Raw genomic sequence first — 24,275 nt, 5'->3', positions numbered from 1 at the left:
CCCCACACAAGAGTCAAAGAAGATCACCATTCACACAATCAAACTCATAATCAAAGCAATTGCAAAACCTAATTGATCAATTCAAAGCTCAAGAATATCCATACAACATTGCTCAATCCAAATCCACAAAGATCTATCTAATCATACTTGGAATTGAAATAGCAAAAGCAAAAGTAATGACAAGAAATTAAAAGGAAGACTTAGCTTGAAATTTAAACCTTGAACTTGAATTGAATGTAGATCTCAATCTTGCAACAATGGAATTCTTCTCTAATTCTAATCTAAACTAAGAATTGCAATGTGGAGTGAATTGGGAATGTGGAGTGAATTGGGGGAGATCTCTCTAGGCTAATCCTAGAGAGAGAAATATTCTAAACTGATCTAAAATGAAAATGTGATGGATCCCCTGCAAAAATGGCTCAATTCCCCTTTTAAATCTCGCAAAACCGCCAAGTTCCGCGATGGACGCAGGGTGGACGCGCGTCACGGGCGCGTCCACTGCGATAAATGCTTCCAGACTTCACTTCAGAGAGGTTCTGATGGACGCCACCTTGACGCGCGCGTTCCCACACAAGAGTCAAAGAAGATCACCATTCACACAATCAAACTCATAATCAAGCAATTGCAAAACCTAATTGATCAATTCAAAGCTCAAGAATATCCATACAACATTGCTCAATCCAAATCCACAAAGATCTATCTAATCATACTTGAAATTGAAATAGCAAAAGCAAAAGTAATGACAAGAAATTAAAAGGAAGACTTAGCTAGGAATTGAACTTTGAATTTGAACTTGAACTTGAAATTGAACTTGAACTTGAATGTAGATCACAATCTTGCAACAATGGAATTCTTCTCTAATTCTAATCTAAACTAAGAATTGCAATGTGGAGTGAATTGGGAATGTGGAGTGAATTGGGGGAGATCTCTCTAGGCTAATCCTAGAGAGAGAAATATTCTAAACTGATCTAAAATGAAAATGTGATGGATCCCCTGAAAATGGCTCAATTCCCCTTTTAAATCTCGCAAAAACCGCCAATTCCGCGATGGACGCCAGGGTGGACGCGCGTCCGGGCGCGTCCACTGCGATAAATGCTTCCAGACTTCAACTTCAGAGAGGGTTCTGATGGACTTGGACGCGCGCGTCCACTGCGCGTCCACAGCAGAGCGAACCAAACTTCAGAGAGCTTAAAATTGGACGCGGGCGTCCAGGGCGCGTCCGCTTCGCGTCCACAGCAGACTTCGGTTCTGCTGTGCGAGAATCAGAGAGCGAAAAGTTGGACGCAAGGGTGGACGCGCGTCACTGCGCGTCCACTGAGCGTCCACAGTGCACTGAGCGTCCACGACCAAACTCATAATCAAGCAATTGCAAAACCTAATTAATCAATTCAAAGCTCAAGAATATCCATACAACATTGCTCAATCCAAATCCACAAAGATCTATCTAATCATACTTGGAATTGAAATAGCAAAAGCAAAAGTAATGACAAGAAATTAAAAGGAAGACTTAGCTTGAAATTAAACCTTGAACTTGAAATTGAATGTAGATCTCAATCTTGCAACAATGGAATTCTTCTCTAATTCTAATCTAAACTAAGAATTGCAATGTGGAGTGAATTGGGAATGTGGAGTGAATTGGGGGAGATCTCTCTAGGCTAATCCTAGAGAGAGAAATATTCTAAACTGATCTAAAATGAAAATGTGATGGATCCCCTGCAAAAATGGCTCCATTCCCCTTTTAAATCTCGCAAAAACCGCCAAGTTCCGCGATGGACGCTAGGGTGGACGCGCGTCCACGGGCGCGTCCACTGCGATAAATGCTTCCAGACTTCAACTTCAGAGAGGGTTTTGATGGACGCCACCTTGGACGCGCGCGTCCACTGCGCGTCCACAGCAGAGCGAACCAAACTTCAGAGAGCTTAAAATTGGACGCGGGCGTCCAAGGCGCGTCCGCTTCGCGTCCACAGCAGACTTCGGTTCTGCTGGGCGCGTCCGCTTCGCGTCCACAGCAGACTTCGGTTCTGCTGTGCGAGAATCAGAGAGCGAAAAGTTGGACGCAAGTTCTGCTGTGCGAGAATCAGAGAGCGAAAAGTTGGACGCAAGGGTGGATGTGCGAGAATCAGAGAGCGAAAAGTTGGACGCAAGGGTGGACGCGCGTCCACTGCGCGTCCACTGAGCGTCCACAGTGCGTCCACTGAGCGTCCACAGTGCGTCCACTGAGCGTCCACAGTGCGTCCATGGTCATTTTGCACTCCAACTTCGACTCTTGAATCCTTCTCCGAAATCTAGCCATTTTCTGTCTTTAAACACTTCGTTTTACCTACAAAACAATCGGTAAAGTGTGGAACGGGTACTAAAGACAATATAAAGCATTCTAGTGCAATTTAATACTAAAACATTCATAAAAGCTTTAACTTGTATACTAAACGATCCACGAACAACCGTATAAAAGTGGTATATTTTGCACTTATCAGTCACTGAACTTATCGCTTTTGTGCAATTGAGCCATTGAACTTAAAAAGTGTGTAATTCAACCATCAAACAAGCAACATTTGTGCAATTGGACCATTTTTACAAAACTTTTCTGGTAAAATCCAATTATATTACTAACATATATGTATTAAGAGTGGCATTTTCTTCTACCATACTAGTTGGGAGTCAATATTGAAATGTTTTTAACTCAAATTGAATTTAAAAAATTTGTAAAAATGGTCCAATTGCACAAATTTTGCTTGTTTGATGGTTGAATTGTACACTTTTTAAGTTCAATGACCCAATTGCACAAAAGCGATAAGTTCAATGACTTATTTGATACTTTTTTCCATTTGAAATAAAATAATAAGAATGAAACAATAGCTAATCAGTTAGCTAAGCAACCTAGCCTGTACCTATACCCTATGAGGCCTGGGCTGCTCTTAGGCTACCTTGTCAGCCACCTAAACCACCCTGAGGTGCCCTGCTAGCACCTAGGCAATTAATCAATGCTTATGCCGGATTTTTGCAATACTATATATATATATATAGCTTAACATTATATAATAAATTAATTGGAATATTTTAAATAATATTGCAGAATGTGACATGCCGGGAGCAGTGTGCCAAGACCCTCGATTCATCGGAGCCGACGGCCTTACCTTTTACTTCCACGGCAAGAAAGACAGAGACTTTTGCCTCGTAACAGACCCTAATCTCCACATCAACGCCCACTTCATCGGAAGACGAAACCCCAAAATGAACAGAGACTTTACGTGGGTCCAATCCATCGCCGTTCTCTATAACAATCACACCGTCTTCATCGGCGCCCAGAAAACCGCCACCTGGAACGACGCCGTCGACCGCCTCTCCCTCTCCTTCGACGGACAGCCCATCCTCCTCCCGGACACCGAAGGCGCCACGTGGCTCTCGAAATCCTTACCGGCCGCCAAAATCACGAGGGCCGGCGACACCAACGACGTGACGCTGGAAATAGAAAACACAGCAATGATCACGGCCAGGTACTAATTATTGGGTTCGTTATTATAAATAAATGAGACTCTATCAAAAATATAAGTGTAATTTTTAAAATTGTAATATATATGACTTTTCTTTAATGGTTTTGACATATTCAATTAATTAGGTTCTAATGAAAAAAAAAAAAAAACTGATGAATTTAATGATTAATTTTCTTTTAAGTAACTAAGTCAAAAATAAATATTAAACCTTCTAAAAATTAAGGCTCGTATGACTTATCTTACACGCCTTAAAATCTGGTCACGCAGGGTAGTTCCGATAACTCAGCATGAGTCCAGAGTTCACAACTATGGAATCACGGCAGAAAATTGCTACGCCCACCTGGAATTGGGGTTCAAGTTCTTGTCTTTGAGCGGCGATGAAGTGGACGGNGTCCACAGCAGACTTCGGTTCTGCTGTGCGAGAATCAGAGAGCGAAAAGTTGGACGCAAGGGTGGACGCGCGTCCACTGCGCGTCCACTGAGCGTCCACAGTGCGTCCACTGAGCGTCCACAGTGCGTCCACTGAGCGTCCACAGTGCGTCCATGGTCATTTTGCACTCCAACTTCGACTCTTGAATCCTTCTCCGAAATCTAGCCATTTTCTGTCTTTAAACACTTCGTTTTACCTACAAAACAATCGGTAAAGTGTGGAACGGGTACTAAAGACAATATAAAGCATTCTAGTGCAATTTAATACTAAAACATTCATAAAAGCTTTAACTTGTATACTAAACGATCCACGAACAACCGTATAAAAGTGGTATATTTTGCACTTATCAGTCACTGAACTTATCGCTTTTGTGCAATTGAGCCATTGAACTTAAAAAGTGTGTAATTCAACCATCAAACAAGCAACATTTGTGCAATTGGACCATTTTTACAAAACTTTTCTGGTAAAATCCAATTATATTACTAACATATATGTATTAAGAGTGGCATTTTCTTCTACCATACTAGTTGGGAGTCAATATTGAAATGTTTTTAACTCAAATTGAATTTAAAAAATTTGTAAAAATGGTCCAATTGCACAAATTTTGCTTGTTTGATGGTTGAATTGTACACTTTTTAAGTTCAATGACCCAATTGCACAAAAGCGATAAGTTCAATGACTTATTTGATACTTTTTTCCATTTGAAATAAAATAATAAGAATGAAACAATAGCTAATCAGTTAGCTAAGCAACCTAGCCTGTACCTATACCCTATGAGGCCTGGGCTGCTCTTAGGCTACCTTGTCAGCCACCTAAACCACCCTGAGGTGCCCTGCTAGCACCTAGGCAATTAATCAATGCTTATGCCGGATTTTTGCAATACTATATATATATATATAGCTTAACATTATATAATAAATTAATTGGAATATTTTAAATAATATTGCAGAATGTGACATGCCGGGAGCAGTGTGCCAAGACCCTCGATTCATCGGAGCCGACGGCCTTACCTTTTACTTCCACGGCAAGAAAGACAGAGACTTTTGCCTCGTAACAGACCCTAATCTCCACATCAACGCCCACTTCATCGGAAGACGAAACCCCAAAATGAACAGAGACTTTACGTGGGTCCAATCCATCGCCGTTCTCTATAACAATCACACCGTCTTCATCGGCGCCCAGAAAACCGCCACCTGGAACGACGCCGTCGACCGCCTCTCCCTCTCCTTCGACGGACAGCCCATCCTCCTCCCGGACACCGAAGGCGCCACGTGGCTCTCGAAATCCTTACCGGCCGCCAAAATCACGAGGGCCGGCGACACCAACGACGTGACGCTGGAAATAGAAAACACAGCAATGATCACGGCCAGGTACTAATTATTGGGTTCGTTATTATAAATAAATGAGACTCTATCAAAAATATAAGTGTAATTTTTAAAATTGTAATATATATGACTTTTCTTTAATGGTTTTGACATATTCAATTAATTAGGTTCTAATGAAAAAAAAAAAAAAACTGATGAATTTAATGATTAATTTTCTTTTAAGTAACTAAGTCAAAAATAAATATTAAACCTTCTAAAAATTAAGGCTCGTATGACTTATCTTACACGCCTTAAAATCTGGTCACGCAGGGTAGTTCCGATAACTCAGCATGAGTCCAGAGTTCACAACTATGGAATCACGGCAGAAAATTGCTACGCCCACCTGGAATTGGGGTTCAAGTTCTTGTCTTTGAGCGGCGATGAAGTGGACGGCGTTTTGGGGCAGACGTATAGGAGGGACTACGTGAGCAGGGTGAAAATGGGGGTGGTGATGCCGGTGATCGGCGGCGAGAAAGAGTTCGCCTCGTCCGGCCTATTCGCCGATGACTGCGCCGTGGCGAAATATAACGGCGGGAGAAAGGGGCCGTCTTCGTCGGTTTTGGAGCTGCCCAGCATGAAGTGCAAGAGTGGGATCTATGGGCATGGGGTTGTCTGCAAGCGCTAGAGTGGATTGCATAAGTTTGAATCTTTCATGCATGTTCATGAGGGATATGCAGTTACATTATTATGAATAATAAAGATACAATAAGACGACTCTAAATAAATTTATATATTTATATAAATTAATGCCCAATATAGTCTGATTTTCGACTATAGTACTAATTTTACTCGATTTAGTTTGAAGTGACTTTTTGTGATGATAATAAGAAATTACTGACTTGTTTATAAGAACATTGGTTGGGTTGTTTAGTCAATAGGGCATTGTTATACCAATTTCTCAACAATGGTTGGGTTGGGTAAACTTTTGGATTTCTAGAGCTCGAGGGAGTAAGGGATGGAGAATTGTATCGAAGAAGAAGAGTGAGTGAAAATTAAGGAAAGGATAATCTGTCCAAAAAAGAGGGAAGGAAAATTACAATGTTGATCATGCTTTTAATAGCCAACAAATGAAATTAAATTGCATAAAATCATCAAAGTTGAGGACTTAATTAAGTACAAAAAGTCACTTATAAATCAAGTAAAATAACTATAATCGAAAACTGTATTGAGTATTAACACTTTCCCTAAACACCACTAGACTAAGAGCCCAACCCATCTTATCTTGAATTGAACTAAAACACCTCGAGTCAATCATTATCCTGTAAAAGATATATTATGGCGGCAAATTATTGCATGGACCATGGTCCATACAACTGTGTGGACCAAAAATAAATTATCATTATGAGTCAAACTTAAACGGTATTGACTAATCTCTAATGGAAGAGTTACAATTATGCTGCTCAACTATAAAATCTTTCATATGCCTAATTTTCTATATACTCCGGATTAATACCTAACAATTTTAAAGTCAAAAAAACAAAAAGTTAATAGTGAAATATTTAAACTTGAAATTTAAATCCAAAATATATATAGCGTGAAGTGCGGAAGGTTCACTGCCGACCAATGATGAACCGTACCAGAGATATTTTGCCAAGCCCTATACCCCTATTGTGGTTGCAACGGTGCACGCGGCACGTGGTCGGCCCTCAGATTAGGCGTCGGTGATGCCTACGTCACCAACATTTATCTAGAAAGTTACGGCCTAGTTGGGCCTATATGTCCACATTCAAGCCCAATTACAATTGGTCAGATTATGGGCTTGCATAACCAAGCCCAAAGTCTGTTAAAACAGTATTATAACGGAAAATTTGTAAAAGAGCGGGCCTGTAATTCGGTTGGGAAAGTGAATTGGTTCCGATCATCAAGGTAACTATGGATAATCTCTCCGTCCTGCTAATATGCGCCGTGGCGCACGTAATGCTCGCTTCGGTTTTCTCCGTCGCCGGCTCGACGGTCACGGCCTACCCTCCTCCATACGGACTCGAAAGCGCCGCTAGCTCCGCCAGCTTCCATTCTTCATCTGATGATAATCTCATCCCCGTTCGCCGTGAGGTCTACGGAAATGGTCGGATCTTCGATATCACTCACACTTTACGCCCTGAAATGCCGTCCTGGGGTTCCGAAGAGGGACTCGGTCAGTTCCTGTGGCTGCCGGCGAGTATGAAGAACGGTTCTGAGGCGAACAACTCCGAGATGAAGCTCCCTACTCACACCGGTACTCATATTGATGCCCCTGGCCATGTGTATGATCACTATTTCGATGCTGGCTTCGATGTCGATACTCTTGACCTTGAAGTTCTCAACGGTAATCATCAGTCTCTCGCTCCTTCCTCATCTAAGAACAACTAACTTCGAGTATTTGCGTTGTGTATTTGAGTGTGGATAGTCACAATCATGCCTGCCTAGTATTGTATTGGAATTTTCAATTTTGAGCTGTTTGTTTTTGTTTCAGTTCTTGTGGAGTTTCAGAGTGAAATATTAGTTAAAAAAATTTATTCATTGTAAGGTGGAGTTCATAAGTAGCTGAGTTGCCCCGTAGCTTTTGAAGTATCCTTGATTCATTGGTTGCAGTTTCCGATTGAAAATTGCATATATATTTTTAGTTTTTAGCTGGCATAGCTAACTTCCATTCATTAATTATTACTTGAAACATTTATTAGCTCGTTTAGTGAGATAGATTTGTTCTTGTGTTTTGACAGGTCCTGCCTTGGTAGTTGATGTTCCGAGGGACAAGAATATAACTGGTAAACATTATCTGCTTCTTTACTGTTGGAGGATATAGAATATGTAGCATTGTTCTCTGTTTTTAGCTGAAATCTACCAAGTTCCTCTGCAACAATCTTTGTTCTAGTCTTAATTGGATGAGGTGTTAAACTGTAAGTGTATGACCAAGTTTTGGCTCGTTGGTTTTCACATCTTGCCCCCTTTCCTTGAAGTATTGATCAAATGCAATTTATTTCAAAGAACTTTGAAAGAGAAGGATGCTTAACAAATCTTCAGTTTTTTATGCTTGTAGATTTGATTCTTAATAAAATAAGCTACTCCAGAGGGTTGTCATAATGCTTTTCTTTTGGAGTTTGTCTTTCTTATGACCGTCTTTAATAGCATATAAGCATATTAACCTCTATACTTGAGCTCTGTGATCTTTATAGCTTGTCTTCTTTAATTCAGCTGAAGTGATGAAGTCCTTAAATATTCCGAAGGGAGTGAAGCGAGTACTTTTCAGAACACTGAATACAGACAGGTATGTGTCTCATCAGAAATCTGCTGCTTCAGAACTTAGCAAGATGACTTGTTATTTTTGAAAGGAAAGTATGGCATCACTGATTCACATCTTTCGTTGATTGTACGGAGTATTTATTATCTCCTAACATCTGCGCTACAGAAAGTCACCAACTTCACAAGATTTCTTCATTTAAGGCTTTGCTTTCAGGCGTCTTATGTGGAAGAAAGCATTTGATACAAGCTATGTGGGATTCATGAAGGATGGAGCACAGTGGCTTGTGGACAACACTGACATTAAACTTGTTGGTGAGACAAATTTCAATGCCATTTGGTTTTACTTCTTAGGTTGCTTGTCAAAAGCAAGAGATGGTTTTTTTTTTCAAAGAGTCAGTATTCATGTGGTTTTGTTGAATTGCAGGAATTGATTACTTATCCGTTGCTGCATATGACGACCTGATTCCTTCCCATCTAGTTTTCCTCAAAGACAGGGTAAGGATTTTCTGTGCATAGTTTCAACTTGTTTTTGGGTAACCTTGGACCAATACTGTTAATATATTTCCAGTACATTTTCAATGGCCCCATCCAACCAGAGGCCAAAACCATATTTAGTATTTACTGATGGTGCCAATTCAAAAATTTTCTGCATTGCTCCAAATGAGTAATTATGAATAAAGTTCTCTTACTTCTCTTTACATGTGTTTTATTTTATTTTTTTTAATTTTTGAAAGCCATGTCTGTGTTTTGCCTGCACCCCTTAAATCAGAATTTGAAGCTTTATTGAGTACTATAAATTTTAATATTCTCAACTATCACTGCTGAAATGCTATAGGAAGTTATTCTTGTGGAAGCCCTGAAGCTTGATGATATCGAACTTGGGATATATAATGTTCACTGCTTACCCTTGCGGATGCTTGGTGCCGAGGGATCACCCATTAGATGCATTCTCATAAAGTGAAATTACTTGTAAGTCACACCTTACTGTACCCATCCATGCATATTCAATTCTGCAGCATCATGTTCCTAGTTGCTTGCCTCCTTTCCCGATTCTCATGTGGCATTGAAGTGTCATGTAAGCAGACTACTTACGACATATCATTAGTCTCGTTAGTTTCTTGTTGAAATCAGGCTGCCCTTCTACAGTTCTACACCCTCTTCTCATGCATGTTTAAACATCGATCTGCTGCAGAAACTGGCAACCGCAAAGAGCTTGAAGCTGTGCAAGTAAAGTTCAAAGTCCCATCAAAAGATCATTTCATAAAGGACCACATTTGTAACACGGATGCCATTCCTTGGGTGAGAGATGTTGCAATTGCGTACAAATCTAGGACCGACTTTGTTATTATTTTTACTTGTTATAGCTCAGTGGATGTGTTTCACGTATAGTTTCGAAAGGGGCAGGTACAATGAATCCTTGCACCTCAAAATAAGCCATGTGCGTCACAACTGGGCATCTTTACCTTTTAGGTTGCGCATGCAGAGCATCAAAGCAACGAGGCTAAATATGCTCCCATTGTTGTGGACATTTGTAGGCATACTAAAGTTCTACTTCTTTACAAAGTGGAGGTAACTTAACCGAATTAGTCCGGCGATTGATTTGCTAATCATAAAGTTTACAGTTCGACTGTTTATGGAGTTGCCTATTGACCTTCATGACTTGATTTAGTCAGCTATAAACCGGGTGACTTTCCCTTAAATAAAAACTTCTTTACAAAGTAAATCCAATACCTTTTGATTTGGTTTTGTTTTTTAGTGAAATTAAATTTAAATATTTTTTCAAAAAAAAAATAAATATTTTTATTTGATATGGATTTTTTTAAATAAGTAAATTAAAACAAAACAATTTTTAATACCTAGAAATCTAAAGTATTGTTCAAACAATCATAACAATCTTTTAAAATAAAATATAAGTTTACCATTAATAGTGTTATTAACAATGCAGCAAATAATTTGCTTCGAGTTTGGGCTTTCATTATCAAACACAATTTTTTTTAACACATTGAATTAAAAATTAAATTTTGTTAAACATGCATGAGAAGAAGGCATCGGGATGTATTGATATTGAAGAGTTTGTTTGGTCCATAGAATGCAGCCAAGAAATTGCTTCGAGTTTGGGTGGAACTTTTCATAGTCTACTCCGAAAATATGATTAATAATCATATTAGAAAAGCTCAAAAAAAAAAAAGAGAACATATTAAAATAAAATAATTAAAAAAAAAAACATGCATGAGAAGAAGGCATCGTGATTTATTGATATTCAAGAGTTTGTTTGGTCTGTAGTTTCTCAATTATATTTGTTCAAATATTGAAAAAAAAAAAAAAACTAGGCCAAAAACAAACAAACAAATAAATAAATTTTAATATGGTACAAAATACTCTCTCATGGAGCAACATCACTTAAGTTGATCAAACTATTGACTTAGTAACCACAAGATTTCAAGCTCAACTCCCAGTTGAGATAGCTTATTGGTCTTTTTGGTTTAAGTTGATGAGTTATGAGTAACTTATGCTAATTTACTTTTATATAATTATTTATCAACTAATATTATGCATAATAGTAGTTATAAGTTTAATTTGTCATCCAAAAATACTGGACTTAGCTTAATAATTACTTAAATAATAAAATGTAGTGGATGGTAACTTTGATATGCTAAAAGTGGCATATGAAAGATAGTTATGAAGAAACCTTCCATTATTATTGATTATTCAATAATGAAGATTCCATGACCAGCACCTATAAAATAGGGTGGTGACCATTCCCAATCCCATCATTCAAGAAGAAACAAATACTATATACAGAGTAAGAAGCTTTGTCATCAACTAACAGTAATAGGAACTCGAGAAGTTAGTTATTGGGAATGGCGGGGAGATCATGGTTGTCAATGATTGTGTTGATGATGATGTTAATGGGTATGGCGGTGGAGGCCACTCCGCCGGGAATAGAGTATCACCCAAGCAATTCTCACTGCACTGATGATGAGATTAAGCAGTGCAAGAATCTCCCCCACGTTTGCCCCAAATTCTGTCCTAATGGCTGCATTACTGAGTGTAGATCTTGCAAGCCTATTTGCGTTGATGGCCCTGCACCTCCCCCGGCTGACTCTACGCCGCCGCGCAAGTCTGATGGAAATGCTAACAATCCACCAAAGCCGCCATCTTCTTCTCCTTCTCCAACTCCTAAGCCACCAACCCCTTCTCCTCCTCAATCTCCTAAGCCGCCAGCCCCTTCTCCTAAGCCGCAAACACCTTCTCCTAAGCCGCCAACCCCTTCTCCTAAGCCGCCTCCTTCTCCGTCTCCTAAGCCGCCAACCCCTTCTCCTAAGCCGCAAACACCTTCCCCTTCTCCATCTCCTAAGCCGCCAACCCCTTCTCCTCCTCCATCTCCTAAGCCGCAAACGCCTTCTCCTTCTCCGTCTCCTAAGCCGCCAACCCCTTCTACTCCTCCATATCCTAAGCCGCAAACGCCTTCTCCATCTCCTAAGCCGCCAACTCCTTCTCCTAAGCCACAAACGCCTTCTCCTTCTCCTAAGCCGCCAACTCCTTCTCCTAAGCCACAAACGCCTTCTCCATCTCCTAAGCCGCCAACCCCTTCTCCTAAGCCACAAACGCCTTCTCCTTCTCCTGAGTGGCCAACCCCCTCCACTACTTCACCCAAAAAAGTTAGGTGTAAGCTCAGTACATACCCAACTTGTTATGCCGTCGAGCATCAGTGCCCGGCCGCCTGCACCGGCGGTTGCCAAGTTGATTGCGTCAGTTGCAAACCAGTTTGCAGTAAGCTCCTTATCCCCATATCTTAACTCCATGCATGCATGTTAATCCTAATTAATACACACACACATATACCCTCCTCTCTCTCTCTCTCTCTCTCTCTCTCTCTCTCTCTCTCTCTATATATATATATATATATATATATATATATATATATATCAGCTCCAATGTTGCAGCTTAAAAAAGGCACTAACAGTGTTAAGAAAATGCACCACAATAAAATACACAAATACATCACAAAATACACAACACACTCAAAAAAATGCATCATACCTCTCCAAATCTAATTGTACATTTCCCAAAGTTTTTTTGTGTATTTATGCATTTTCTAACACTATTGGTGCATATATATTTGCATAACTATTGGTGAGGCCAAACTAAGATCTATATGGCTTAACATTATATAATAAATTAATTGGAATATTTCATATAATATTGCAGAATGTGACATGCCGGGAGCAGTGTGCCAAGACCCTCGATTCATCGGAGCCGACGGCCTTACCTTTTACTTCCACGGCAAGAAAGATAGAGACTTTTGCCTCGTAACAGACCCTAATCTCCACATCAACGCCCACTTCATCGGAAGACAAAACCCCAAAATGAACAGAGACTTTACGTGGGTCCAATCCATCGCCGTTCTCTACAACAATCACACCGTCTTCATCGGCGCCCAGAAAACTGCCACCTGGAACGACGCCGTCGACCGCCTCTCCCTCTCCTTCGACGGAGAGCCCATCCTCCTCCCGGACACAGAGGGCGCCACGTGGCTCTCGAAATCCTCCCCGGCCTCCAAAATCACGAGGACCGGCGACACCAACGACGTGACGCTGGAAATAGAAAACACGGCAACGATCACGGCCAGGTACTAATTATTAGAGTTTGTTCTTATAAATAAATGAGGCTTGCAAAAAATATAAGTGCAATTTTTAAAATTGTAAAATATATGACTTTTTTTTTAAGTTATAGAATGATTTTGACATATTCAATTAATTAGGTTCTAATTATTAAGAGAGAGAAGTGTTTTGAAAAAAAAAATTTCATGAGCTTTATGATTAATTATTATTGTAATTTTTTCTTAAGTAACTAGATAAAAATAAATATAACCCTCTACAAATTAAAGATGTCTATCTTACCCGCTCTAAAATCTGGTCATGCAGGGTAGTTCCGATAACTCAGCATGAGTCCAGAGTCCACAACTATGGAATCACGGGTGAGGATTGCTTCGCCCACCTGGAATTGGGGTTCAAGTTCTTGTCTTTGAGCAGCGATGAAGTGGACGGGGTGTTGGGGCAGACGTATAGGAGGGACTACGTGAGCAGGGTGAAAATGGGAGTGGTGATGCCGGTGATCGGCGGCGAGAAAGAGTTCGCCTCGTCCGGCCTATTCNGAAATATAACGGCGGGAGAAAGGGGCCGTCTTCGTCGGTTTTGGAGCTGCCCAGCATGAAGTGCAAGAGTGGGATCTATGGACGTGGGGTTGTCTGCAAGCGCTAGAGTGAGTTGGATTGGATAAGTTTGAATCTTCCATGCATGTTCATGAGGGATAGTTACATTATTATTAATAATAAATATAGAATAAGATGACTGTACTCTAAATAAATGTAATGCCCATGTACGTGGCATAAATATTGTACCTCATTATATCCAGAAACTTTGTGCTAATACATATTATATATTTATATGAGTTAATATTCAATATAGTTCGATGTTGAACTACATAGTAATTTTACTCTATTTAGTTATAAGAAAAAACTACTGATTGTTACACCACTAGACTACCAGCCCAACCCATCTTATCTTGAGTTGAACTAGAACACCTGGAGTCAAACGAGGATCATTATTGCATGGACCATGGTCCACACAGTTGTGTGGACCAAAAATAAAAAGTACATTATTTTAGGGTACATTATTTTTGTACTGAAGTTACATTATTAAATATATACTATCAAATAATGTACCTACAATACAAAAATAATGTACCTTCACTACAAAAATAATGTACTTTTTATTTTTGGTCCACACAGCTGTGTGGACCATGATCAATGCAATAATTTGCCGAGGAGGGATCATTAGACCACCCTTGGGCTGAACCTAACACCACTAGACCAGTCCATCTTTTAATGAGGATTGGGCTGCACTGTAATGGGCTAAAAATATTGGGCTGAACCTAAACACCACTAGACCAGTCCATCTTTTAATGAGAATTGGGCTGCACTGTAATGGGCTAAAAATATTTTGGGGTGAGAGAGGCTCGAACTCTCGACCTCAGGATAACTCAGATGCTATGAGACCTACGCGCTAGCCAACTGCGCCACCACCCCTTTGATCACAGTTTCCGAAAATTTTATCTTTGTAAACACGTCATATAGTCAACTAAGCGTTGTTGAAAATGTCCACACGTGATAATTCACCTGAGCCACGTATGAATTCCAAGTCCCTATCTTCAAACGTTTATAATACATTCAACATTTATGCACGATTGACATTTGGAACAACGCAAATATAATATGTTATTGCGTACGTAATCGGAGAAAGATGGTAGGAAGCAGTCTTTGTCGATGTTTTTGGGATAGATATTATATATAATTGCGTACGTTAATCTAGCATATTACATTAAAGGATAAATAAATATAATGGTCGCAAGCTATTCCTCTATTAGAGAATTGTTCTTCGAGATTTTACGGTGTACTTTAATATTTAACATGTTTATAGAGAAATAAATTTTTATATTGGTTAGACAGCAACGGGTTTTGACCAACTTTAATTAGGTTATGTATTGGTTTAATCTAATGGTCTATTTATTAGTCATGGGTTTGGCAACCAACATAAATGAATAATGTAAAAACTCTTTATGTTAGGAGAGCTTGAGAATCGATCAAGAACGTGTATTTCGCAGCGTAAAAAATATTGAATTTCTTGTCCTTTTTTCTTTGTGGAGGGATGCTATACTCCCTAGGCGTTGCGCGCACATACTGCAGAATGAAATTAAAATTTTGAAGATCTAGCACTTAATTAAATTAGGTAAATCTAGACTTTTCATAATTGTTGTCTATCTTTTTGAGGGATATATTGTAAATAAACTCGATGTGGATCAACCTGAATGAAATTGGACCCAACCAATTGCGAAGCTTCGGAGCCAAGCCCGGAACCCGTTGCCTAGCTAGGCTGAGTCCAGCACTCGCCTCTTGGGCCAAGCCCAGCACTCAGTCAGGTGCTTGGTCTTCGGCCGGTGCAGTGCGTGCAGCACGGGACACAGTCCATCACGGTTGTAGCCTCTCGCCCTTTTCACGCGGGACAGTTACGAGTTGATTAGTAAAAAAACGTTCCTCCTTATCTTGTGAGGACATCATTCAATCCTTTGTAATAATCTTAGACAACTCACCAATACAAGTTTTAATTTGCATCCATGACTAACAGTTCATTGTCTTTTCCATTCCATCACCTTTGTCTTTATTTTCTATTATTTATAATTTAATTATTGGGTTAAATAAAAGTTATAAAAACACATTATTTCATTAATTTTTAGCTAGCTACATAGGGCTGCGAGTATAATTTGCAGTTACAAACAATGAATATGTCCAAGCACGAATGCAACAATAATTATAAATGCCGGCAATATATGCTTTTATATATATATATGAACAATCTTGCTTCATCTATCCATAGTAATGCGGTGGTGGATAGCTTCCGGTATATGGCGCGGGAGGATATAACGACGACGATGAATGGTGTTGGAAAGGCGGCGGATATGGTGTGAGATAGTATGAGGAAGATGCGGCGTAAGGCGGAGGAGGATAGGGAGCTAACGACGACGTATATGGTGTGGAATGTGGTTGGAACGGAGAATAAAGTGGCGGCGCCGCCGGAGCTGATGAGAAAGGAGACGTAGAAGCATTAGAATAGTGCATTATCAGGCGGACTTCTCCGGCATTCTTGCCGGACTTGGTTAGTAGCGGCCAAGAACTATCGTCGTATCCTTGGGAGATAACTTTGTGCAGTAGAATCCTGGAACAATGTAGGCACGAATCACATTCAATTCATACTATTAATGCTAAAAATTCAAACCAAGAACTCGACAGAAAACCTAAAAATTCTCGATTACATACTTTCCACTGCCAATGAAGTCGTCGGAAGATAGCGTATTGCTGTTCCAAACCGCCACGTTCATCTCTCTCAGCCCTTCAATCAGCGTGAACACGAATTTCTCCTGAAATATGGGGCTTTTCCCTCCATCTACACCCACAAAAATCACAATAATATAATTTTAATTTACTGCATTTTTACCACAAAAACATATTGTCACTACCTAAGGCTGTGCCTAGAATTTAACTCTAGTTTAGAAAGGACCAGAATGAATGAGATTAACCAGATTATGCATATTTTCATAGTTAATCGGTTGAAACCAAATATGTCAATGATGGATGCAAGGAAAAAGTAATGGCGTTGGTTACATACCTGTGCAGGTTTTAGTACGGTATTTGGTGGTGGCGTAATCGAGACAAACGTAAGGATCTTGCCTAGAAATCCACTCCGTGTTCTTTAGTCTGCTACAGCTAACAACTGCAAATTCATGTTCATTTACAAATCATTATTATTATGCATGCTTTGAACCAATTGAACCTGCTGCATTGTTGCAATTAAGGCTTCCATGCCCAGGTGGGTATAATATGAAGAGAGATTGAAGATGGAATTACCAGTGAGTTCGAGGAGACGTCCATGAATGCCAGAATTCGACATATATATTATGGAATATGCTATATACGTACTGTAGAAGAAGATCAGACCAGATCGATCGAGGAGTCAATTCAATTGTCAGGATTTTGATTATATTCTAGACACGCATCTGCAGAAGCTTTTATAGACAACGTATGATGAATGCGTTAGATGTTGTTGTCGTCGTCATCAGGAGTTAGTTGTTTCTTGATTGTTTCTACCCATCCGATACGATGTTTCTAGCTCTCAACTTTGAATCATTGGGTTTATCAAAAGAAACAACCTAACTACTGCTTCTGTAGCTTCCTGCGTTCCTTGGATTCTCACGTGTCGTACAGATCATGTTGCCGCGTAGGACTATAGCGCTTGCGTGTTTTTCAATTTATTATACATTTATACGTCCGCAAACAAAGACTATGACTTTTCACTTCTTTTAATTAAATTACATGACAAATGAAAACCAATTTCAATTTTAATACCAAATCGTTATTATAACTTATAAGACATCTCACACGTAATAACATGGTCATTCCAAAGATACCAACTCAAATTCGCCCCTACACTCAATCCAAGTTCATTGGTGACGAGATAATTGGATAATTACATAAATATTAAGTCCAACGTGAACGGTTAAAGAGTCAAAACAAGGAAATTAGCAATAACGGTCAAAGCCGGGAGTTAATCCAAGCAGTTAGTATGACCAAATCATAAATCCTGTTAACAATTTCATAAAATTTTCAAGTCCATGGCAATCCTCATACTAAGTTCTGGACAGATAATAATGCAAGAAAAAAATGGTCCAATGATCATACATTTGAATACGATGAATGAAACAGGATTTGTTGTTCCATCAGATTAAACCAATATAAACCATGTGTGAGCTGCGCTATTTCTGTACATAGTTTCGTATATGTGGCCATTTTATTCACTTTCATAATCCTCTTCATCTCCAAATGTAAACACAGATGCATCAGCAGCCATGGCCTTGAAATCACTCACTTCTGCTAAACTAGGGGTGTCACTGCCTGGTGCAGCTCCAACAGCGGCATCCTTTTTTGGCTCGTTGTGTTTAGCCCCGGGCTCTTCCATTGAGATTTGCTCCACCTTGTGTGTCAAACTCGAGATTTGAGTTGAACCAGTATTAGTTCCAGAACCCGAGACTTCAGCATCTACACCTTCAGAAGGTGCTGTAACTTTCCTTTTTCCGCTTTCTTCAGCCTCGTTGTCTGAAAATACATCGTCTTTCTTGTTGCTTGCAGATTGTTGGTTTGAGTCGGCTGCAGATTCATCAGCTGAGCCCGGACTGGGAGAAGAGGTAGTTTTGGAACTCGAATTGTCAGCTGATTTTACACCAGTAGCTTCTGGTTGAGGAGTTGCGGGAAAAGCAGCATCATAGTCCGCAAGTACAGCTTCCACTAGGAAACCAGGCGAGGGCAGTTTTCTCTATCAAAATATATTCCAGCAAAGGGATATAATCATGTGGCCAGAAAAACTTCCAATACAGCTTCGAGAAAAATAGTACAAAAATATATAAATAAAATTCCCTAAAGTGTAGCAAGTTTCTCTCCATTTACCTTGTCGAAACCATCAAGGTCGGCCGTATTCAGAATTTTCCGGTTCTCAATCATTGTTGTGTTCAACCAGCTAAATAATCAAGAGAACAATATAAGAATCCACACTAGATGCAGAATTTAACCTGATCTACATTTTTTATTTCTCCTTTCAACTATTAAGTGCTACCAACACTCCCGAAAAATTGGTTGCATACCAGTAAAAGTCTCCTTGCTTGTCATGAAAATGGACTTTGAAATCTCCAGCCAATTCTGTAAGGCCAGGCTCCCCAGGGAGAGCAAAAACCATTATCCCTTTCTTTGGTGCACTGAACCAGTATTCTTCAGGCTGTACAAAATGGAGGATAGAAGTATGAGTTAAATCAATAATAGATACCCACTTCTCCTAAATAAAAATAGTTAGTTCCTCAACTGGTTATCAGCAAAGCTACAAGAACTCACTCCCATAGAAATTCTAGGCACTGTATATAATAGTGTTGAGGAACAGATTAGTATGAAAAGATGCAAATCTAAAGACCTACCGAGATATCCTTGGTTCTCGGATGTTTTTTGGTCGAAAAGAGCACACCTGCCAAAAAAGAAGTCATATAGAACCAATGCATTAAAATAAAAATAGGAGGAATTCAGAAAGTCAAACTGAATGACAGGATATTCTACAATAAATGGCTCATGTGGGTATAAAGATGACATAACTAGTATGGAGTAAATTTTAACTTACCATTATGATCAGAGACCGTAATGGAGGGCCTGATCCAATAAGGGCACCTATGGAGCCGAAAACCTCTGAGCATGCACCTGCAACAACTTCAAGGAGTAAGGATACAAATCCCACTTTCTACCTTGTTCAAAGCTAGCTTCTCAGATTTGAGTACATAAGGATGATTGCAAGACTAGAATTTTTCTTTTATATAAAACATGAACTTCCAATAAATAATCCAAAAAGGTATTCAAGCATTAATCAAAGAAAATTTTTACCTCCGCCCAGGCTGGTTCTCTCCATTGAAGCCTGTCAAAATACGTTCAAAGTACTTGACGTACCTCTATCAGAAAAAGAATCTATCAGTAAGGAACTGTTAAGAATATAGATGGGAAAATAGAGAGGTGTAGTTGTTAGTTGAATGTACAATTTGACTTGGCAGAACGAGGGCTTTTCCATCAATGCATCTTTTCTGGTTGTAGTAATCAATAGATTCCTCAGCTGTTGGAAAGAACTGGAGGAAGAAAACAAGAATCAAAATTTACTCACATAAAAATAATCACGAGAAGCACAGGAAGCTCCAAGAAGAGAATCTCCATTTGGCTGTGACCTTAGCAACTTATGGATCCAAATATAAGAAAGTTTATTCACCTTTAGGTACAGAAGAAGACTGGATATCATCAAACCAGTCCTTGCCATACCCGCCTTGCAGTGCACAACCACGACATTTTCAATATCCTCCTTCAACCATGAATATGCACTCTGACAAAATGATAGTATAAGTTGTACAGGGGGGCAATTGTGATCATCAAATGGAAAACTAGCCACCTGCAAAAGGAAAGAGATGTGGAAATTAAGATTCAGCAGAAATGCTCTTTTCCATCTCCTAAGAGAGCATGCAGCAGTATTTTTATGAAATCAGAACGCACCTTTCCCTCAAATAGTGATGCATCATACAATCTCTCGGAACAAAGATTGTATACTTTATATTTTCCCTGCACCATGGAGATTGATTGAGAATAAAGCAAGTATTTCCTTAATAGCCATAGATTATAGATAGGAAAGAAAATTGAACTTCTAGAACAAAAGCCACTCCAAAGCTCATCTTTGAAATATCTAGCCATAAATAAAGTAGATAAAAACACAAACCAGCCAGCTATACCTTATGATGTGTCTCAAAGAATTTAATCACTTCTTCCATATGGTTTCGGTAGAACCCCTATTTCCAAATCTCAAGTAGCTCTGGTTAGTACTGACTACAGAATGAGAGAACGATTTATGATTTCCTGTCCTTCAGAAATATTGTTTGCTTACCTCAACGTAGCCAAAAAATCCAGAGCTCATATCACCAGCAGGGAAGCCCATAGCAATAATATTTTCTGTGATGTACGTCAAATCCAAATCAAATCCTCCTTCCTAGAAAAGGGAATACTTCTGTTAACATATGAATATGCAAAAATGCAAATATCAGAATACGTAATTGCAAGATGCCTATAGAGTTTGCAGTTAATAACACCAGCTTCCAATGTATATGCAACCTGGTATGAAGATGATATTGTGAAGATCATAGACAACAGAAAGCAACCTGGTATCTTCTTTTGTTCTGAGACACAACATGTCGAGCCTTAATCGACACAGCCTTCACTGCATTCTTGGAGGAGTCAACTAATCCTTTTCTGAATGTACCAATAAATCCAGACGGTGATGTAGTTGCTGTTCCCTCTGAATTATCATCTTTCGGAGACTTTGGAGATAAACTCAGTCCTAACCCACTAGTAAAACGAGCAAAGGGTGATTTTGCCACATTTCCTGATGTTTCTTCCCCCTGTGGTCCCACAAACGGTTGCGGAATTTTCAAATTTTTAGCCCAAGAGGATAGCTTAGAAGGCCCATCATGTGCTGGATTAGGTGGCACAGAATCCACAGTGCCATTTGTGACAGGCTGAGGATTTGGTACTTCAGAAGATTGGGGATTCATTGCCACAAGTCAGACCTCAGTGATGCCAAATAACAGCACTGCTCAAGAATCATGGGAGTTGATCACCCATGACTGCCCAATAAACTAGTAGTGAAGCTGCACAATGCCTGATATATAAAATATGTGTCTATGGTGAGTAAATGATAGACCAAGCAGATATAATACCTATCTCTGTTCCTACACTTCCATTTTAACAATTGATTTGCATGACTTCACTGAACATTTTCATCTTTTAGAGCACTATTAGCAAAATTTTGCACACTACTTTTGACTTGTTTAGGTTCAGATTTATGATCTTAATGAAGTGTATTTGACAAGGGAAAAGGGTCAAATGGTGCAACGAGAATTATAGAACCAAAATTAATCCCTAATGTCGACTCGAACCAAAAAAATTTAGGTTAGTTTCAATCAATTAATTCACTGATCCGCAATCTTCATTCACTTTGCAAAGCAGTAACTGATAGATTAGAAGTACTTAAGCGCATACTCAGATAATTACGAACTCAAAACTATAGATTTAAAGGCCGAAGTTAGTTAAGAGCTTAAGAGTGACCTTTAATGGAGGAGTCAATGGCGGTGGGAGGCGGCGGCGCGAACGGTCTTTGATACTCAACGTCGTCGTAGTATCTCTTCTTCAATTCTTCCTCGACTCCCGTTGATTAGTCGTCTTGTCCCGGAAATCAATGATAGATCGGAGATCCTTATTATGAAATTTCAGTATTTATTATTAAGTCCTGAACTTATGTAAATTTCAACTTAACCCCAGGTGTTTTACTATTCCTCAATTAGAAAATGATAGAAGTGTTCTCATGTAGTTCTCAAAAATTAAGTATTTGAGACTGGGAGTTAATTTGCTAACACTGAAATTGGGCTTAAAAACTACAATACTCATCCAACTACTTTAGCTATATGCTTATGTTGTAAGCATTTTCATGGGCATTGGCCCATAAGTAGAAAGTTGATATTAAAAAGGATATTTAAAAAAAAACTATTAATAATTCAATAGATCGATTTATTAAAATATTGTACTAAGTCAATAGTTTAGAATAGTTAATCAATAAATTGCTAATGCAATCATGAGGTCGAGGATCAAGTATTGTATATATATGTATGCACTAAGTTAAAGAGTTTATGAGTAAGAATCAAACTTTACAATCGTGACTCAAGTTAAATTTGAATTAATTTTAAGTAATAGACATATTTAATAATATTTGGAAAAAAAATTGTACTTTATGTTACGCTTGTTATACTTCATTTGGCACTTATCATATATGCTTGAATCTAATAATATTGTTTAAAACGTGTGGCTAATGATAATGACCATGATTGAAATATTTTATATATTGTGATAAGCTTTCTGAATGTGGCTAGTGCATTGTATGGTGAGCGCATTGATTTTCCACTTATATTCATGTGATGATTGTTTTTGGTATCACCATATGCTCTACATTGCTTTATGGCTATGTGAGCCATTATGAAAATGAAATCCCTCAAACAACATTTTTTAATTGATAATGAGTATGGTGTAATTCTTGTATTAATAATTACAAAGAGATAAAGTTTGGGAATGCTAGAAAGTTTATCAAAATTTATATAGCCTTCAATTTTATTATATTTGATAAAATCATATTAGAGATATAAAAAATTCGGTGAGACAGTTCTCTCAATTTTTTATCATTTGTTAAACTATTAACAAACTTCACAGCTTATGTTATAGTTAAGTAGTATGTTTTTAGGTCTGATTGTTCATAGTGATTGATCAATCCTCCTGCTTATTTTTGTAATGTGTTATGTTCTGATTTTATCAGTCAGTCATTGTTAGCAAAAAAATAAATTGAATAAAACCACATTACTCCAACAATCAAAACATGGTGAACTAAAAACAATTAATTAACATGCCATTACTTTATGCATTTTGACTTTTCTTCCTTAACATTTCCATTTGCTAAACTATTATTCCACTCCTCTAGCCACCAATTGCAACGCAACAGCACTTTCTGGAATGCCATCACTTTAGCCAATAAACAAATAAAGAGTTGGACTAGTCTTAATTACATTGGTGTCAGTTCCATTCCACTACCATTTAAAGAATTTTCGAATTTCCAAGGCTTCACCTACCAGGAACATGATTTTGGCGTTATTTAGTAGCACAAACGTTAGGACAGCAGTGGGAAATCTTAGAAGAAACATATGTAATGATGACACTAAACCCACCACTATATAGTATATACCCAACACTTTAAAACAATTGATAAATAAATTGATATATATTATATCGTGTGTTAAGAGTGTTCACATTAGTAGTTTTTATACGATTTTTGAAAATAAATTTGTCAATATAAAAGAGAAAGGAAACAAAGAGAATATGGTAGCTCCTCCAGCAAAATGGAAGTTTTGTGGGTGTTGCGGTGCCGTAGAGAAATAATTGGACGCGAAGCCGTGCTCGTTTTGCGTACAAGGACGTCCAATGGGGCGCATGTAGTTGGCACGCTAACACTTTTTTTTTTTTTAAGTTAGATTTTTTGTTTTTGTTTTTTTTTTCTTTTTTTGTCTTTTATTTCCCTAATATCTTTCCTACTTGGCACATCAATAAAAACAAAAATCACCCAAAAATCTCATTATTGAGGATGTCTTAAGTTATTTTTTCTGAATTAAATTTGGCAAGTGTGTGGGGCCAACTCAATCAAGTTAATCAAAGTATTGACTTTATTAATTTGAGCCGATCAACTATATACAACTTTAACCTAATTATCTCTTTAGATGTGATCATTTACGGATTAAAATTAAAAAATGAGTCAGTATACACATTCAAACACTTACTACAAATTTCTTTTATCAGTCAAAAAAAAAAAAAAAAAAAAAAAAAAATAATCCGTAAATGATCACATCTAAAGAGATAATTAGGTTAAATTTATATAGTTGATCGCTCAAATTAATAAAGTCAATACTTTGATTTAATCCGTAAATGATCACATCTAAAGAGATAATTAGGTTAAATTTATATAGTTGATCGCTCAAATTAATAAAGTCAATACTTTGATT

General features: G+C 38.5%; 4 protein-coding genes, 1 non-coding gene and 1 pseudogene across 5 annotated transcripts in view; 3 read left to right on the top strand and 3 right to left on the bottom strand.

Annotated features, from left to right (window-relative positions):
• Window positions 1–5,910, top strand: part of LOC116029016 (ESX-1 secretion-associated protein EspI-like) — a 14,181-nt gene extending 8,271 nt beyond the window's left edge. The window contains exons 3-4 of the mRNA XM_031270886.1: window positions 3,074–3,494; window positions 5,556–5,910. Of these exons, the coding sequence (XP_031126746.1) occupies window positions 3,074–3,494; window positions 5,556–5,910 (776 nt within the window). The remainder of the gene's footprint in view (window positions 1–3,073; window positions 3,495–5,555) is intronic.
• A 1,205-nt stretch (window positions 5,911–7,115) lies between these two features.
• Window positions 7,116–10,138, top strand: LOC116029999 (cyclase-like protein 2). Its single transcript, XM_031272074.1, has 7 exons — window positions 7,116–7,590; window positions 7,985–8,029; window positions 8,457–8,529; window positions 8,719–8,816; window positions 8,929–8,999; window positions 9,340–9,473; window positions 9,697–10,138. Exons 1-6 carry the CDS (start codon window positions 7,158–7,160, stop codon window positions 9,463–9,465), a joined length of 846 nt encoding a protein of 281 aa, XP_031127934.1. The 5' UTR covers window positions 7,116–7,157; the 3' UTR covers window positions 9,466–9,473; window positions 9,697–10,138.
• A 1,092-nt stretch (window positions 10,139–11,230) lies between these two features.
• LOC116029998 lies at window positions 11,231–13,930 on the top strand (annotated as a pseudogene).
• A 580-nt stretch (window positions 13,931–14,510) lies between these two features.
• Window positions 14,511–14,595, bottom strand: TRNAM-CAU. The gene is given in 2 exon segments: window positions 14,511–14,546; window positions 14,558–14,595. It is a non-coding gene; the product is annotated as a tRNA-Met (tRNA).
• Window positions 14,596–15,762: 1,167 nt separating this feature from the next.
• Window positions 15,763–17,108, bottom strand: LOC116030482 (elicitor-responsive protein 3-like). The gene is made up of 4 exons (XM_031272738.1): window positions 16,969–17,108; window positions 16,730–16,834; window positions 16,381–16,507; window positions 15,763–16,279 (listed from the first exon to the last, which is right to left on the bottom strand). Exons 1-4 carry the CDS (start codon window positions 17,009–17,011, stop codon window positions 15,931–15,933), a joined length of 624 nt encoding a protein of 207 aa, XP_031128598.1. The 5' UTR covers window positions 17,012–17,108; the 3' UTR covers window positions 15,763–15,930.
• Window positions 17,109–17,684: 576 nt separating this feature from the next.
• LOC116030312 (phosphatidylinositol 3,4,5-trisphosphate 3-phosphatase and protein-tyrosine-phosphatase PTEN2A-like) lies at window positions 17,685–21,923 on the bottom strand. The gene is made up of 13 exons (XM_031272533.1): window positions 21,787–21,923; window positions 20,841–21,340; window positions 20,570–20,671; window positions 20,418–20,474; window positions 20,185–20,250; window positions 19,907–20,083; window positions 19,683–19,769; window positions 19,534–19,598; window positions 19,277–19,353; window positions 19,080–19,126; window positions 18,756–18,886; window positions 18,562–18,631; window positions 17,685–18,430 (listed from the first exon to the last, which is right to left on the bottom strand). Exons 2-13 carry the CDS (start codon window positions 21,231–21,233, stop codon window positions 17,909–17,911), a joined length of 1,794 nt encoding a protein of 597 aa, XP_031128393.1. The 5' UTR covers window positions 21,234–21,340; window positions 21,787–21,923; the 3' UTR covers window positions 17,685–17,908.
• Window positions 21,924–24,275: the final 2,352 nt, after the last annotated feature.

This window comes from Ipomoea triloba, chromosome 9 (assembly GCF_003576645.1).
Source record: "Ipomoea triloba cultivar NCNSP0323 chromosome 9, ASM357664v1".
In the NCBI taxonomy this organism is placed as follows: domain Eukaryota; kingdom Viridiplantae; phylum Streptophyta; class Magnoliopsida; order Solanales; family Convolvulaceae; genus Ipomoea; species Ipomoea triloba.
Note: the sequence above shows the minus strand (reverse complement) of the source record. Positions and strands in the feature narration are given on the sequence as shown.